At 44.3% G+C, this 19,241-nt stretch overlaps 1 protein-coding gene across 1 annotated transcript in view; it reads right to left on the reverse strand.

Annotated features, from left to right (window-relative positions):
- The window catches only part of LOC147711416 (protein transport protein Sec24C-like), a 310,132-nt gene that overhangs the window by 259,771 nt on the left and 31,120 nt on the right, over positions 1-19,241 (reverse strand). Inside the window, exon 3 of the mRNA XM_086922136.1 lies at positions 7,770-7,949. Within this exon, the coding sequence (XP_086778262.1) occupies positions 7,770-7,949 (180 nt within the window). The remainder of the gene's footprint in view (positions 1-7,769; positions 7,950-19,241) is intronic.

A 19,241-nucleotide genomic window follows, 5' to 3' on the forward strand; every position in this document is an offset into this window, starting at 1 on the left:
ACCCCAAATACTGAGTTAACTGTATGTCAGTTAATCTCTTAACTGTGAAATTAGATAAATTAATCGGCGGCATGCTCTGTGGTATCACGTGAATTGAGAAACTGTATGAATACCCTGTGCTGCTAACCTGCAGTTCTCTTGCAAGCAAGTGGAAACGCGAAATTTGCACAAGAATATAGCATGTCATATGTTTCCGAACATCTGCAGCGCAGAAAAGGTATGGTTTAGCATCATGCAGGTACAGCTCAAGGAAATATGTGCGATTTAGGCCAACAGGTGAAGCAAAGGTCAGGCAGGGCAAGCTTCCAACACAAACAGATGATGCTAGCCGGGCTGCTTGTCACGACGAACAACAAGTACAGCTGTCAGTAGACAAACCTGGATACAAAAGATGTCAAAGAAATGATGGGGGTGGCTCAGGCTGTGACTAACGGCGAGGAACATCAGAGCATCGTGAAAGACACATGCAGGTTGACAACATCTGAAAACATGAGAGAGAGAGAGAGAGAGAGTGCGTGAGAGAGAGAGAGTAGTGAGTGCGTGAGAGAGAGAAGAGAGTGCGTGCGTGTGAGAGAGAGATTTTGTTGCAGGAAGAGTCGATGTTATTTGCCACATATTTACATAGCCGAAGGCGATGCTAAGAGGTGCAACAAAATGAACACTTACAATGGAGCTTGGTGGGGAGACAGCCAATGCAGCATATGGATGGGGAGAGGCAATGCACTGACCCCCTCCCCCACACCACCCCTCACCAACCAGATCCATACCGAATCTGCAGACAGCACCTGCTGCTGCGCCCACTTTGTCTCCCTCCAAAAATACCCACAGGGCACTGACAGCAGAGGAGGCCACTTCCTGCGCGCAAAAAGAAGTTCAGCATCAGCACAGGCAGTCGGAGGCAGCTCAAGCCTCGCACACGTGTACATCACGGCGCGGCGCCTGAGCGGACTCCAGCGGGCGCGCGACACGCAATCAATGCGCACTGTGCAACAGTGCGAGCTACTATTACACAGCGGAGACACCTATTGCAAGCTTCCGCACATCGCAGATAATGGAAAGTGCACAAAATGCCCGGCAAGAGGTCACAGGTACAACGCAGAACAGCAGTGCAAGCTTCTTTCTTTCACTCCCACACACACACTCAGCGGGCACCAGCAATGCAGGTAGAATAGACACGTCCATTCAAACCAGGACCGGCTGGGCAAAGGCTGCAATGATGTAAGCACAGAAGTGCACCCAATGCCACGTGCAAATACACACTGCACAAGCAACCTTCTGTGTACGGGGCACCAACCAGTGCAAGCTCCCATTCCTCGCAGACAGCAGCGGTGCAAGACACACTCGAGCACACCAACCTGAACAGCGACAGCATGTCCGTCAAACTCTACGGGATATTTGTTCAATACGCATTATGTTCCACTATAGGTTCCACTGTGTAAAGCATCATGATCATAACACCCCCAGGAAGTCACCTTGGCTCGGAGCAGGCCCCGCCCCCTGGTATATCTTGCTGGAATTGATAACTCTGCCCCAGAACCCAGCAACTAAGGGGTTAACCATTTGTGATCTTCTCTGGTTTAACCCTGAGGGACCCGTTCAGCCCTTTACTGGTGGTTGCACGTGCCAGCTCTGTGCTTGAGCACTGAGCAGAGTGGGACTACTCATCACACACACAGTTGTGAGCACTACACTCACTGCCGGAGCATGGCAGACACAGGCCACGGTCACTCACCGTCACAAGTCACACACTCGCATCTGGACCCCAGCAGCAACGCGTGTTCCCTAATGAACTCTAAGCAAAGCAGACATAGCAGCCTCCACCCTGCGCCCCCCTCTTTAGTCATCTTCCAAACACGAGATAAGGAATGCAGGGTTCAGAGGAGGAGGAGGAAGGGTGCAACAGGAGGGGTAAAGGAAGGAGGAGGAAGTACAGCTGAGCAAAGAGGCGGACAAGGATTAAGTAAGGGGGGGTCAAGGAATGACGTGGTGCAGGGCGAGGGGGCATGCCGCACATGGATCAGACTGTTCTCCTCTGCCACCAGGTAATCCCCGGTGTCACCGGACGGTTTCTCCTTGGAGGGGGGCAGCCGGCACGAGCGTCAGCGAGGACCCCTGCTGGGGGGTCTAAGCCTCTCTCTGCACCCTCAATACCCACTTGTGAGCCGGGCCGGCGAGCCAGGGGGCCCCAGGCTGTGCCAGCCCAGAGCCCGGACATCACTTCCACCCTCCCCGGTCAGGACAGATTGAGGAGTCCGGTCCGCAGTCCCCAGGGATAGAGACTCCCGGGGAAGAGTCCAGTCATGTCTCGGGCCCTGGAGCCTAGCGGCCGGCGTCAGGCATTCCTCCAGCCCGGGTGTCACAGTCAGTCTACGTTCAGCACAGCTCCCCGAGTCCGTACTTTAGTGAGCTCGCTGTTGGGTGCAATTATCTCTTCATCCCTGCCAGGAGCCGGCTCAGCTCTCTCGGGTCGGCTCTCGCCGTTTCCCAGTCCTGGACGAGGCTCCCCAACTGCTGAGCCCTTCTCAGGCCAGCCCTTCCAGTCAGATCCGCTTCCAGCGGCTCTGGACTCTGCTGTCTTGTAAGTTTCAAGCTGTGTGGGAGGGAGAGGTGCGGGGGGGGGGGGGAAGGGAGCAGGCATGCCTTCCATTCAGCGCAAGGTTAATCAGACGGGCGGGGCCCATCCTTGCACAGCTAAACTCCCGAGCAGGCGATGAATGTGGATATCTGTCTGTGCCCCCTCCTCCTGCTGCCCTCGAGTGACACCTACTACACACAGCAGTGCAAGCTCTGCCGGGGATAGTGATAGCCCACAGCACACAGATTCCTAGTGTCACCAGGGTGGGTTGGGACAGAAAACAAGCGCGTCCCGAAAACAAACAAAACAAGCTCAGTGAATTTCAACAAAAACTTAAACAAGATGGCACGGTGGAGCTTCTCAAGTAAGCTACTGCCCGGGCGCCATCTTCAAAGAAATGACCAAAACAAACCTTTAATAAAAAAAAACACCCGCCCACCGCCACAATGATGATCATAAAGGGGCGGAGAGCGAAAAAAATCGCCGGAACGCCCACGAATCTGCTCCGACAATTACGGACAGATCTCTCTTCCAATGGCTAGCCTCCATTTATGGAGCTAGCCAATGGAAGAGAGAGGCGGGACAAAGCCCCGTACTGCAAAACATAAGATTTCACCTGCGCGAACACTGCTGCGCAGTGGACGCCAGGCGAAACCTAAAAAGTAGGGTTAACCATGAAAACAGATCCCACTTTCCTACAGTTATTAAACATGGTTGTCAAAGATGGTAATCAAAGAGGATACAGATGGGCCTGGCATGGTTATGCACTCCTTTGGACAATATCTAAAACCATTCAACGGTCAGCGCAAACGCTATTGGTGGTTTGATACTGCTTGCATGAAGACCCATAAAGGTCCATCCCACACTTAAACATGCCTTAACTAAAACCCTTAGATAGCTCAAATTGGTAGAGAAATGCAGTCAATTCTATAAAATGAGACCTAATAAATGGAACAAAGAAATTGAAGCTTGGGAGGCTTTACCTGTAGCCAATAAGTGAAGGGACACTACACCTTCTAGTAGGTCATAAAAGTGCTAACTTTGCCTGTTACAGAAGCGACCCCACCTGTTATAGACCTATCTACCAAAGTGACCTCACCTTCAAGATAATTGTCTAGACTGCAAATCTGGGCGGAGGAGCAAAACATTTTGTTATGTTCAATGAGGATTTCGCAAAGACATTGGGACCATTGAACAATGTTTAGATTTCAACCTCATGATTAACAAATACACCATGGCTAAAAATAGTTCCATCTACTTGGCCTTCATGGACCTGTTGAGTGCCTTTGACTAAGTAACTCATTCTAAGCTGGGGACACTCATGGGTGAAATGGGCATTGACACTGCACAGATTTATTTCTTGAGACAGTTATACACCTACACTAGGGTTAGTCTGGAAGGAATGGGGATTGCAATACATCTGAAGTTCTGCAAGGGGTTAGGCAGGAGTGCACTTTGGTCCCCTTTTTTTCAATTTATATATCAACATTGAGAAATATTTGGTAGGCTATTGCAGAGTTGTGCCTCACATAATTTTCATCCCTTGCCTGTTTTGTTGTACGTGGATAATGCTGGTCTTTTAGCCCGGATCGGCAACAATCAGCCGGGTTTTCTTGTCAGTTTTCTTAGATTCATTAAACAATTAGTCAGAGTAAACTGTAAAAAAACCTACACCATCACTGTAGGCCCCGGCAATGAACAAATCACATTCACATTTTGTGAGTATGAAAAAGTTGCCAACCACAGACACTTTTTCCTATGTAGGCTGAATATTTGATTGACAACTATTGGAATCATTTGTAAAGTCATTATCTGAAGTTTTTAGTCTTGCGACTAGACTTGGAATTAAACCTTTGAAGCTAATGAAAGATATCTTCTTATCAAAAGGTTTCTCTAAAGCCTGTCACTGAGCAGGCTTCTGGGTGGGTGAGTATATGAATGCATGTTCCTTCCAGTTATTTGAGAATAAGCGTTTGAAAAGAATGTTAGCAGTCCTAAGAAGCTGCAATGTATTTATATGCCACCAGAAACTTGGCATAGCCTATACAGAAATGCATTAATATCTTGCACCTCCTTTTCTGGTATTATATTTGGTCCAGGCAGGATTTAGCGCTAAACAGAAATAATATTTCTGACTGCTTAAAACTTGATGCTGCAGATAAAATATCATGCGTAGCCCATATAAAGAAAATGTATCTGGATATTGGGAAACCTAGATACTTCAATGCACCCAAAATATTACAGTGTATTAGTAAACATCAATTTAAAGCAGAATGTATTAGTGCCAGATTGGAAACGAGGGAGTATGTTGATAAGAAGACAGTAAGTATTACAATGAATAAGCACATCGTTACATGCAGCCTTTTACAACTATGGTCACCAATGCACAACATATATTTGTTTTAACAAGATTCTAGCTTAATAGTCTACATTCTTTAACTGCTTTTCCACTAAATTATGATTTTAAGGATAAGCTTCCCCTCAACCCCTTTGACGGATTGACCAAGCTAAGTACTTTGCATATGATATTCTTTTGTACTTTGCATTCTCCATCTAGGAAACAATTTATTATAAAGTTCTAACAATCAAATATGGCCTAATGTAAACCTGCGCTTCTCTATGTGCTACAATTGCTCCCACCCCTGTATTTGTTTCTCAGCTGTAAATTTTAAATCACATTCTAGGCACTTAAGAAAACTTTTAAATGGGGTATAGAATGAGTTGCTAGTAATACATTCAGTTTTTAATTAATTGGTTTTCTATGCAAGTTTAGATTTGTAATGTTTGTTCATAAGACTGTTTTATGAAATTCATTTTATTGTCTTTTATGATTCAGAATTGAATAAAGGTACCTGACTATTATCAATAAGTGTGACAGCATTACATTACTGGTTTTAGAGAAGAGACACTACAATTATTGTGGTACATGCCAGTTTAGTATGTGGTGTTCAGTTTGCAATTATTCTTTTTCACTTTTCTAAAAGAAACAATGATACAAAGTCCCTTTGCATCGAAATGAAACACCAAACAAAAACAGGTAAAATTCGAATACTTTTTCCACTTGGAAAGAAAAAGTACTTAAAGCTTGGTGTTTGTTTGTAGCCTACACTGAGGGACACAGAAATGCTGCTGCTTATTGTTTGATATCTCTTTAAAAAATTTCTGGTGTTGTGGGAAAAAAATAATAGTCTGCAAGAGAGCGAGAATTTAAGAGTTTGCACGCATCTAATTTAAGTAAAGGCACACTATCGTGTCAGTCCCTGTTCAGTAAAGGGTCCAGAATAAACATCTAGACATTTTTTAACACTGCAGCAAGAAGGTGCGCACCCAGAATATCTAAATATATCGAGGATAAAATATCAAAACTGATATATCGAAATGTTAGTACATATAGATGTTTTGTAACTCTATATATATATATATATATATATATATATATATATATATCCAACCAAAGCAGAGTCCCATTCAAGAAGTACGCCTCGCGAAGGTAAAATAAAGCCCACTTTATTGGTTATGAACAGCCTGCCAGCAGGCTCATTCCAGGAAGCATGAGTGTCCAAAGTTAAGCCGCCAGACGCGTTTCAGGTAAAGTGCCTTTCATCAATGGTGTTAATTGGCAAATGCCGGCTGTACACGCTTACAGGAGAATACTTCGTCTTTCATCCCCTGCTCCGGTAGGCGTGGCCTCATATGAGGCCTGCTGGGTGATGTAGTCTTCTCCTAATAATCCACAGTGGGCGCGCCTCCACGCCTGCATGAAAATATCAGCCTAGTAAAGACAATCTTCCAGGGCTGCACCTGCCCCGCTTTGCGTGCTGTTCACCGGGGCACCGGAGTTGGCCTCCTCTGCAAGATTTCAGCTCCCGCTTCACTCCTGTAAGGACAGCACCATCTGGATACCGTCCAGGATCCACCGTAGCGACAGGCTCGTTCTTGCGACCGGGAAGGCCGCTGCAAATCCAACCAAAGCAGAGTCCCATTCAAGAAGTACGGCTCGTGAAGGTAAAATAAAGCCCACTTTATTGGTTATGAACAGCCTGCCAGCAGGCTCATTCTAGGAAGCATGAGTGTCCAAAGTTAAGCCGCCAGACGCGTTTCAGGTAAAGTGCCTTTCATCAGTGGTGTTAATTGGCAAATGCCGGCTGTACGCGCATACAGGAGAATACTTCGTCTTTCATCCCCTGCTCCGGTAGGCGTGGCCTCATAAGAGGCCTGCTGGGTGATGTAGTCTTCTCCTAATAATCCACAGTTGGCACGCCTGCATGAAAATATCAGCCTAGTAAAGTCAATCTTCCAGGGCTGCACCTGCCCCGCTATATATGTGACTCTGCGATTAATATAGATCTTCAAGGTACGTAGATGTGGTGTTGGGATTAGTTAATCTAGATTTTCCTATATGCACCTAATTTACATTATTTAGGGCCATATGTATCAAGCAAAATTGCGATCACAAAGGCCGAAATTCGCAGAATTTCGGCGTTTGCAATCGCAATTTTGCTAAATGGTATGTATGAAGGCAAATCTGCGTGCAAAATAAGGAATCGCAAAATTTGTGATTCCTTAAATTTAAATGCAAGAAGCACCAAAAAAGTGCAATTTAGCCTTAAGGATTCGCAAATTACAACCAACTTCAAGTTGGTGGTAATTTGCGATTTCTTTGAAAAATGCAATTTTTTGCATTTTTCAAAGTGCAATGTGAAGCACATACATGCCCTTAGGGCATGTTTGTGCGCCGCATGTGCACCCATGCTTATTTCAGGGGTGCAACAGGGTGTCCTTTTGACACCCTTGCACCTTTGAAATTGCATTCTCAATTTGCGATTCTCTAATTGCTAATCGCAAATTGAGAATGTCTTCCCATTCATTCCTATGGGCCTCTAGGCCCATAGGAATGAATGGGGAGGTATTCCTTAATTGTGAATCGCAATTTGAGATTCGCAATTGAGGAATATGTAGGATTCGCAAAATGTATTGCAAGTCCTACATACATAGCATTTTGCGATTTTCAATTAACGATTCACAAAAAAATGCTATCTGAGAAACGCAAAAGAGAATTTTGATACAAATGGCCCTTAGTCCCTTGATATTCGGTCCCCAATTTTTTTGCACGTTGATATTCAGTTCAGCTAAAACGTTTTCTGCTCTTAACAGTAATGCATGCCTAATTTGGAATGAGTACTTATGCTCTTACCAGGGGAAGAAGTCTTGGGTAAAAGAAAATGTTTGTTTCTGCCACATCCATGGAAGAGACAAGTTGTCGAACATATGAGCGGTCATCAGTACCAATATCGGCTGCAGGCTGCAAAACATCACTCTTCAACACGCAGTTTAAGTAGACTGGGATCAGTTTCATGCATTCAGGAAGGATGAGCTATAAAAAGAGGAAAACAAAGGGTAAACACCAGATTGGACGATGTCTTAACTTGCCCTTGGGTAGAGAATTGCGTTATAAAAATCCAGTTGAGACCTTAATGCTTAAACAAAAATGAAACTGGTTAAAAAAATAAACAAACCAAGTGTGTTACATTACCCTCACATCTTGGACAAGTACTGCAGCATAAAGGTAGATGATCGTCATGAATGTGCAACGCACACTTTTTTTGTGGAGATCACCACCCGTACTTGGCTCAGACAAAAGTTAAATAGCGAAATGGCAGTAGGAACGTCAGAGGAATGAATTAGAGTAAATGCACGCACTTCATTTTTAAAGACAGAATGCATTTCCTGTCAGAGACATTAGAATAGGGCTGGTCCATTTAGCAAGATCAATTATTTCACAATATCAAAAGTAGTAAAATCTGAATTTAGGAGGAAAATATCTAACATTTTCAAGCACTGAGGTTCCAGGTCTATGACGGGGCTGAATGAAATGCAATTTAAGGCGGGTGCAAACTTTGTGATTTGGAAAGTTAGTAGTGATTACTTATTTTTCACGCAGAACCTTTTATACAATACTTAAATGATAAAGGATTTATCACCAAAGTTGTCATCATGGAAGATAAATAACAAGCCGGGTCTAGAGTTGCATGTGGATATTTTGGCCAGAGAAAGCAAGAGAAAATTATGTATGGTTAGGAAACTGACATTTGTAAAGACTTTAGAACAGCATGGGCTAGTAGCCCAACAATGAAACACACAACCTTGAGATTCTGCTTTAAAGTAATTTTTAAGACTGTAAGAGTGGGTACCCTATCTTAATCTTTTCACTCTCTTCGACCTTACAGCAAGTTGGTTAGGCCATGGCCATATGAGAATCCATAACCGATAACAAGCTGCTTAACTCTTGCTATAGGAATGTACTCTACCCAAAAAGCAAAACCTATTACTTCTGCAATGTGCATCCGATATAGATTACCATGCTGTGCACAGACTACCAAGTAGTGGTGATCTTTCCCTAGAGTGACTAAATGTTTGGGTGCTCCGAAGATTTTTTATAACTTTCTCCCACTTTTGTACTGTAGTAAATGAAGTTGGCCACACAACTTTGATAAGCAATTCTAACTCAGCCCAATGAAGCATGACCTTCCCTTGCCAGCCTCAGAATCAAATGCCCCGCCCAGTTCAAAATACAACAATCAAACAGAACCTTGGCACTAAAGAAGGTACACTATTCTAATTTAATTAACAAGGCAGCTAAACAGAAAAACATTTTTAACATTGTGAAATCTTTCACAAACCCCAGAAGAAGAAATCCCTCCATCACAGAGTCTATGTGATCAAATCGCTGAGTTCTTTGAAAACAAAATCATAGACCTGAAGAAAGATTTCACGAACATAACCGCCCCCCCCCCCCTCCTTTGAAGCTCAAATCTCAGCAACTGAAAGCGAACTTACTTGTTTCAAGGAGATTAATTTGGAACAATCCAGGCAAGCCGTCGTCTTCTGTAAGTCAGGGTCACCTTTTGATCCCTGCCCCCCCCAAATTCTACATGCACTGGTAGATATTATAAATCCGATCATTAACCAGATAATTAATTCTACTTTTAGGCTATCGAGAGTCCCCGACAATTGAAAAATTGTTGCAGTAAAGCCACTCTAAAAAAAGTAAATTCCTGACCCTACCACTCTCTCCAATCTTAGACTTATTTCATTGTTGCCATGTCGGAGTAAAATAGCTGAGAAATTAGTTAACACACAACATAATGATTTCTTGCAAGAAGGTAACATCCTACAAGGCCAGGTCTGAAACCCTAAGCAACAGGGCTTCAGACCTGGCTATTCAACAGAATCAGTGCTACTTCACACTACTCAGACCCTAAAGTTTGCCTTGGGTGAGGATAAGGATGTGGTACTGATTCTTTTGGATTTATCAGCCGCATGTGATACGGTCTCTCATGACATTTTGAGAGACAGGCTTGCACATAGTGGAATCGCAAACAAGGCACTGGCCTGAATCACATCCTTTTTGTAAAACAGGCATCAGATAGTAACATTGGGAAGTTACAAATCTAAAGAAAAACGGTTGTAACCAGGGGTCCCCCAGGGTTCATCCCTGAGCCCAACTCTTTTCAATCTTTTTTTTGAGTTTCTCCTATCCTTGACAGCCTAGAAGAGCACAGTCCGGGCCTCCTCCAGGACTTGTGGCAGCACTTGAGCATCGATCTCTCAAAGGGATTGTGAGAAACAGCCGAATAACAATGCAGTATTCAATGACTGCAATGCCAAGCTGGAGGAAGAAAATAACTTCTTCCAAAATTAATCCAGCCTCTCGGATTCCCTATCCGGAGGGAAGAAGGGAATGTCTTGGGATGTAGAGGCCTGCACCACCAAATTCTCTGGGGTGGGGTGTTGGCTGAGATATCTTGGGTTGCCCGGAGCTGGGCGATAGCGACGTGCAATTGTTCTAGTCACAGGAGCCCCTGTGCTAGGTTTGGACCATGTTCCTAAAGGACGTCTGTAAGTGTCTCATTAAAGGGCAACAGGGGTTTGGATGTGGAAGTCCAGAGTTGAAGCACCTCAGTCAAGAGATTAGTCCTAACCTGCACCCAGGGCAGCACCAGTCCAAGGACTTCAGCTGCCCTCTTAACCATCATGGCATAGGATGCCCCCTTCTCCATAGCCATTGTTGGTCAGAGAGAGCATGCCAGTATCTGAAGAAGTATCCAGTCGCATGGCCTCCCCAAGTTCCCCATACGAGTCCAAATTCTTCTCTGAGATTTCCTGGGGTTCAAGAGGGTCCACAGACCCCTCCCATTTCTCTCCTGAGCCCAGCATATCTTCAAAGTGCTCAGGCGACAACATAGAACCCCTGGGTTCCGTCAACGCCAGCCCGGTTCCGTGTCATCGGGGTGAGGATGCGACTTGCATCATCTATGGGTATCGGTGACTTTGCAGGCACCAACTTTGGATTCGATGCGGGGGAAGGTCGCAATGGCACGACCGGCCTCAAAACGGATCTGGGATTGGATCCCTGGAACCCCACTGGCGTCATGGCCAGAGCTGACCGCAGCGAACCCAATGCAGCCCCTGCGGACTCCACGGGACCCAAAGGCTCACCAGCGGGGTCGTTCCGCTCAAATACGCGGTGAATGGTCTTGTAAAACTCTTATTTGAGCGGGAGTCGCTCCGGCTCCCGGAAAGGGGTGGCGGCGCTAAGTCGACACTGGCTCCGCGGAACCGCGCCTAGAGCGTCAGTGCTCATTACCTCTCTCGACGACATATACGCCAGCTGAGGTGAAGATGAAGTCGCTTGGACGACTTCTTTTGCCTCTTCCCAGAGTGTCCCGAGGATCTCGAATAGGACGACGACTTAGGGCTACGTGAGCGGTCCTGCAACCTCCTCTGTGATCGGAGTCTCGCTTGACTGTGTCGGCTGCCGGGCCGCAATTAACTTCATTGCCCGTTCCCTCAAGGTCTTCGTAGCCTTTTCCAGATAGTTCAAACACAACTTTATGTGGTGGCCGCACGCAAGATACCACAGACCTACACGGTGACCAACATTATGCGGGATCAAGTCCTGCACAGCTTGAAACCTGTCTTTCTCAAAGACATCCCTATTGCAGGAAGTCAGAAAATCCAAAAAATGACGACAACAGTCGAGAAGAAGCCTGCCAAAAAGCAGCAGAGGGATAGATTTTCCCAGATAGGCGCTTAACTGGCGCGGACAGAAAATAACTAATGTCCGTGTGTCTGGGTGGCACCTATATAGGCACTGCAACGTCATAGCCGTCGTCACGCGGAGCTGAAGTGAGCCACCAGACATCGGGCGCAAGGGGTATTGTGTTGCTCAGCAAAGGTTTACGGATCCAGCCTGACGCCTGGGAAATTCAAAGGTGAGGTGCAGTGAATGTTCAGAAGTGGAAGATAGATGTTAATATGAGGTAATAGAACATTTCAGGTAGCTAATGTGTCCCCCACTCGCACCCCATCCATGCACCCATGTTCCTTGTATGTCATGTGACTTCCTTTCCGTACATGCTAGAAAGACGCATATGCATTTGCGTCCAACGTTCACATGTCAGTTATATAGTTCTCCAAGAATATCATGTTAATTAGGCTTCTAGGCCTATGGTGCCAACGTCTTTACATGGTACACTTTTGAATCTCGCACACGTTTTCTCCATGTTTCCTGGCTCTGTCGAGCTAGGCCCTTAATTGAGGCTCTGAGTCTCTTCTGTCTCTGAAAGCTATAGTTTAGGTATGCATCCCTGACCTCTGCCTTACTTCCTGCCCAGTGAAGCGGTGCCCGGCTCAGCCTGGCCTGCCTGCCAAGATCGTATTTTGCCTATAGTTATCAGCTCAGCCTCCTCGAAAACACATTCCAGTCTAGTGAAATGGGTAAACATATTACCGGCTGCAGAGCAAAGGGCCCGGCCTTCCTGTCCTCCTTGCAAGTGATTTACAGAACCCATTACCATGGTAGGCCCATGGCCCGCGCATTGCACCAAGACACGTATGCACGCACTAGCATCCAGTATTGAACAGCCTCTGCCCGAGAGACCTTTTACTTCAGACACTACATCCTCCAAACATGAGATACCAGATATGCTATAGGTACAGGTCGTTCTGACATCCCAGACACCAGTCTCCTCTACTAGTGCTAAAGTCAAAGCCCCCAGTTCTCCCCAGTTACACGTCATGCTCAGTTGCGCACGCATCTAGGCCAAAAGTTTTTGCTGATCCTGCAACCTTTCTCTATGCATCCACCCACTTGTGACGTTTCTCTGACATGTCAAGTACACGTCCATGTGTACGCCTTCTTACACGCCTCCTGTTACGCACACGTGTTCTTATCTCTCTCTTTTCACCTGTTACGCCTACTGCATTAATTTCAATTATACTGTTTTACTATATATAATGTGAGATGTTAATAAAACGTTGAATATCCCTTCCTGAACCTTAGTGGTGATGGAACATGATGTCCAGTTCCTAGAGGATCATAATTAAAGTCCGTATGACTCAGATACCACGGACTCTGCCTCTCATTTGATTGAGCTATCTTTATTGATATTTAATGTATGGAAAAATAGTTCGGTAATTTTATTTACCACATAATTCTGGCGCCCGAACAGGGACCCCCCCCTTCCCCACTCGCCGGCGATGTTACGCAGGCCTTGACCCCTTCTACAGCTGTGTGGGATCCAGTGCACACAATCTCCCTCAGGCCCACGGAGGAGACGGAGACTGCGGTCCGGCATCCAGACGAGGCGGTGAGGAATGCGGAGGATCCCGACCAGAGCCCCAAGTCGAGAGAGCAAGGTCCGAGGTATCCGGAGGCCCACCTGTTCCGAAGCGCATGCGTGGTATGCGTGGTAGCGTAGCAGCCAGACGACGTAGCAGTCCAGTCCAGTCCAGTCCAGTTTCCGAGGCCTTCAGTTTCTGCTTCCCGGTGAGTACCGTTGTTGGGAACGCATCTAGACGGGTTCAGTAATTTGTGCCCGGTCAAGACAGGTCTGGGTACACAGACCTGGTCCAGACGTGTTCACTTAGGTGAATGCGGTATGACGTGTCTCTTTATGGGACCGGTATTGTCTGTACTGTTTTAGCAGTGCATCTTTTAATCCAGTATTCTAGTATTGTTTCTCGAGAATTACCAGAATTTGTGTTTTCTATGTACCAGGTAATATCAGTCTGACAATGTTTCAATGTGTTTAATGTTGTGGTATGAATGATTGTTTGCTATTCATTACTGTGTTTACTGTGCTCACGTTCAAGTCAGTCCAAAAATGCCACTGTTCTCAAAATTACGTCAGATAGGAACTAGGAAAGGGATACTCGAAGAAGCAGTTCCCGTCCCGCCTAGGGACACTCCTGGACATTTTATGTACCACAAGCACGGCTTGGATGCCATACTATATCTACATTTGTGGGTGGATTATACTAGGGATCTGGAAGAGAAGTATAGATGGCCTGTCTCAGGGACATGGGATGCTGATTGCATCATGAGAGTAGAAGAAGCATTATGGAAGAAGAAAGCCAGACAATCCCAGAAAGATGCCATAGAATTGTGGCGTAAAGAAGCGCATAGAAGAGCAGAGAAAGAAATCAGGAAAGCAGAGAAAAGTAGAGAAGAATCTGAAAAAGCTAAAGAAAAAGTTACTAGAAGAAGGAGAACCAGTCCGAATAGAACAATTAGACCGACAAAGAAATGCCCTTATTACAGGCATGTATCCTGTTCTTGCCGAGGGCCGGCCCAAGGCGACCCCGGAAGTACCCCGTAACTTGCCACCACCATTGGTCCCGACTAAACTCAGTCACAACCAGACCGCAGCGGACATTTTCCTTTCGTCCTATTTAGATGATGTAGCTCCAGCATATACCAATGTACGCGTACCACCTGCTAATAATGTACAGCAGCCTACTCAGCCTGTTCAAGAAGCGATACCACCACTCCCTCAAGACTCGACTCCCACACCCGTTGTCATTTCCCATCCTGTCACAACTGTCCCTGTCACAACTATTCCTGTCACTACTACTACTGTCCCTCCTACTGTCTGTCCTTACAATCCTTTTGCTACACTGACAACTCAGAGTCTGCCTACATTACCTGCACCTACTTTTCAAGTTATGACGCCAGCAGCAACCACACAGCTGGTTAATGGTTCCGCTTCCGCTTCAGGAAGCGCCGTAGGAGGTCGCCCTGTCACCCCGCCTCAAGTAAAACGAATGACGCTTAGAGAAGTAGCATTACAACGTACACCCAGAGCTGCGACATTCGCATCCCTTAGACAGTACATTACAGATTGTAGATATGATCCAGTACCAGGCGAAGATGGGATGATGTTATATTCATTACGTTTACGACGTGTTACAAACTATTTGGTTCTTTTACCAAAAATGATTGACCATTTAGACAACATATATCATTTTATTAGAACAGGGGAAAAACCAGAAAGTATTCACGAGGCCATGGCACATCATAAGGTTGAGACACAAAAAATGATCTTACAGTTTTTGATAAATTGTTTGATAAGGGAACGAGATCGGCCAAGTACAAGCAAGGAAGAGATGAACGCCCTGATAAATTGGAGTAACAATATAGCTGATGGTAGACATGATAAACAAAGTTGTATAGAAGCCATGTACAGAAAGATTCGTAAAGAAATTCTAGACATACACGAAAGGGACAAAGCAGCGAGAGAAGACGAGAAAGAAGATAGTGACGTCTCAGAGAACGATGATATAGACACAGGAACACAAGACGGAACACGAGGCAGAATAGCGTACGTAGGAAGAGCGAGACTTCCTAAACAGAATTCTTTTGACAGACCTTTTGACAGACCCATACGTCTGGAAAACAAGAAACGTTTCCTTCTTCCCATACCAGAACAATGTTCTCTTGAACATGTATTCCAAGCCACCGATAAAATACTAAAAGAAAGAATAGGTTACAGTGAACTTAGTACCATGCATGATCAGGAACTAGCACGGTCAGCAGTACAATGGGCTGGAAATACTAGTATATATATAGATGATTCAGTAGCGCAAACATTTTTGAGTCTTACCCCAGACGAACAGCGATTAGCTGGTATGTACATGATCCAGCATCTCATTACACTATATGAAAGTCAGCATTCTGATCCAGGTCCCCTATATAATATACTGGAAGAATTACTCCTAAAAAGATGGAGAGGCCTAGGTACCGATTTAATGAATATCATTCTAGAACAACGCCACAAATACAGAACTTTCTTGACTCCACATTTCGTTCCTGTTCCACCCCCAGTAAGACAACCCTTTTACATAGACAGACAGAATCCTTTACGAGAAGTTCATCCCGTCCAGACCCCAGGGGGTGAGCTCCAGGGAGTATTCGTATACACTCCCTTGACCAAAATGGAATTATTGGAAATGAAGAAATTAGTGCCCTGTCATGAGAAAGATCCAGCAGGATTCCACCGTGAATTAAAAGATATGTTACTCATGGGGGATTATACATTTCCCGACATCCTTAAAATGTTAAAGGTATTGTTGCCTGCCGCCATTTACGAAAAACTGAAAGAGAAAGAATGGGAGGTGGGAGATAAAAAGATTATTTGGACTGAATTGGAAGACGAAGAAAATAGGCGAGTCCCAGGTACAGGTCTTGGGGAAAAAGCCAAAGCATTACCAGGATTATTAGTACAAGTTTTGCCTAGGTTATTGACAGTTAAAAAGGAAGACTGGGATGCAATTTCAGCCTGCAAACAGAAACAAGACGAAGACACTAGTGATTTTTATTCTAGATTCGAGAAATGTTTTATTATTAATAGCGGTCTGAAAACAAGTAGTGAATCATATCCACATCTCTTTGTGACCAAACTAGTCGAGAATTCCTTACCACAGGTTAAGAACAGAGTATTGAAAGTCGAAAGTACATGGCAAGCAAATACTCCTTCCCAAATGTTACAAATGTTACAGTACCACCAGAACCGAATTAGAGAGGAACACGAACATGAACAGAGACGTATGAAGGATACAAAAATGAAAGTACAAGTTTCCCAGTCCGTCCCAGCAGATGGTCAGTAGAGGGGTACCAGACAGACTAGTAACCCTGCAGCTCCTGTTAAAGGGAATTGCAACTACTATAAACAGCCAGGTCACTATATAAACGAATGTCTGGTTCTGAAACACAATATTGCCACAGGCAGGACGAAAGAAAGACCGCGTCCGCCTAGACCTGAACATGTTCCACAGAATATTCCACAGAACACGCAACCTCCCCAGAATGCACAACAACAGACAGTAGCTGTACCCCAGCCCCAACAATTATCAAAATTCCCCCATGGTCAGAACATAATTTCTTATCAGGCTTCGCTCTCAAAATTTAACCATCAAAATTCACATTTAGTACAGGAATGACAGTCTCATATTTTTCATTTGAATCTCTTTTTATTTCTTTTTTAGATTTTATCAAAATTATTTAAAACAATTATTTTATTTATCTTTTTTTGAGTCTTTTTTTATGTGTAATTCATCAGTTCATTAACATTTGTTTCAATCCAAATAAATTAGACAATGTAACATCAGATATCATCATTTGCACAATCCAAAATGTATTGTTTGTTCTGAAAAATGCAAAGAGACGACAAAACCAATTATACCCATAACGCACACAAAAACTACCTCACATACATCACATTCATACCGTTTCACACTCTTACAAGTTCTAAAACAATCTCTAAGTTTGGAGATAACAAAGATCTTAAAAGTTTCCTAACGCCAGGTCTACGCGTTTCGGTGGAATAAGACCACCTTCCTCAGGACCAGCTTAGAAATAGTTTTATCCTTTCATTCTTCTTTGTGTGCAGGGTATCTTCCAATCAAATCCATACAAGGCCTTTCCCGAACATATTCGTTTGTGGTCAATATAAACAGTCCATATGTACCACCACTAATATTGCTGCAAATGTCCTGTATACGACTCTTCCTTCTGGCCTCGTTAGTACTGCGGGGCTAGCTTTCGAATCTTCTTATGCCGCGGAAGGGGAGAACTGGCAGGAAGAACCCACCCATGGAAGGTCACATCGCAAATGAGAATTTGCCACAACTCTGAAAGCGACGCGCAGAAAAATTAAGTTGCACTCATGAAAGGAAACACATAAGAAGATTCGAAAGCTAGCCCCAGATCATAAGACATTAAGATCGGACAGAAATTAAAACTCAAAAAACATTCGAACATGCGCCCCCTTGCCGAAAAAACAGAAGAAAAAAGTAAAAGAATAGGCCCCTATTGACGTAAAGGACAAGATACCTTGTGAGAGTCCACAAGAATAAACTGCAGTACTAACGAGGCCAGAAGGAAGAGTCGTATACAGGACATTTGCAGCAATATTAGTGGCGGTACATATGGACTGTTTATATTGACCACGAACGAATATGTTCGGGAAAGGCCTTGTATGGATTTGATTGGAAGATACCCTGCACACAAAGAAGAATGAAAGGATAAAACTATTTCTAAGCTGGTCCTGAGGAAGGTGGTCTTATTCCACCGAAACGCGTAGACCTGGCGTTAGGAAACTTTTAAGATCTTTGTTATCTCCAAACTTAGAGATTGTTTTAGAACTTGTAAGAGTGTGAAACGGTATGAATGTGATGTATGTGAGGTAGTTTTTGTGTGCGTTAGGGGTATAATTGGTTTTGTCGTCTCTTTGCATTTTTCAGAACAAACAATACATTTTGGATTGTACAAATGATGATATCTGATGTTACATTGTCTAATTTATTTGGATTGAAACAAATGTTAATGAACTGATGAATTACACATAAAAAAAGACTCAAAAAAAGATAAATAAAATAATTGTTTTAAATAATTTTGATAAAATCTAAAAAAGAAATAAAAGAGATTCAAATGAAAAATATGAGACTGTCATTCCTGTACTAAATGTGAATTTTGATGGTTAAATTTTGAGAGCGAAGCCTGATAAGAAATTATGTTCTGACCATGGGGGAATTTTGATAATTGTTGATATATAGTGTATTCCTCTCTCTTCCCCGGTCACCAAAATACATATAGAGGGGGTCCCGTAATTTACATATTTGTACCCCAGCCCCAACCCATTGCTGCCACGCAACATGTCACACAGCAAATGTACCAGTATGCACAGTCAGATTACCCCGATTATCAGCAGTATACATGAAACAGCCTAGAGAGGGAGGTTGGCTTGCCCCTTATCGAGGTTCCTGTAGATCAAGATGGTCCCTATGTACATAGTCAGGTATTAGGGAAAGACAGAAAATTTTTGATTGACACAGGGGCGAGCAGATCTACCATTAGTCATGACGAGGTTCCAGGGGCACCCCTCTCAGGCTCACAGAATGTTTCCCTTGGATTTTCAGGAAAGCCTATTGTTAACGAAGTGTCAAAGCCAGTTCCCCTTGCAGTTGGTCCACTGTCTCGTACTACAGATTTGTTACTTACGAAATCATGTCCTGAAAACTTGCTTGGTATTAAAACATTGAAAGCACTAGGAGCAGTGATATGTTGTTCTCCAGAAGGAGTGAGATTGTTTTTACGTGACTTTCAAGGTCATTATGTGTTGAGAGATTTTGATCCAAGATTGCAAAATGTACCACAGCATTTATGGGCGCAAGGTCCAACTGATGTAGGTTGTATGCACATTACACCCTATCGTGTTACGCTCAAGCAAGGTGTTGTACTACCCCGAATCCGACAATACAAATTGCCACCCGAGGCTGTAACAGCCTTACTGAAAATTATTGATGAGCTCATTGCACAAGGAGT

This window comes from Lissotriton vulgaris, chromosome 5, assembly GCF_964263255.1.
Source record: "Lissotriton vulgaris chromosome 5, aLisVul1.2, whole genome shotgun sequence".
In the NCBI taxonomy this organism is placed as follows: Eukaryota; Metazoa; Chordata; class Amphibia; order Caudata; family Salamandridae; genus Lissotriton; species Lissotriton vulgaris.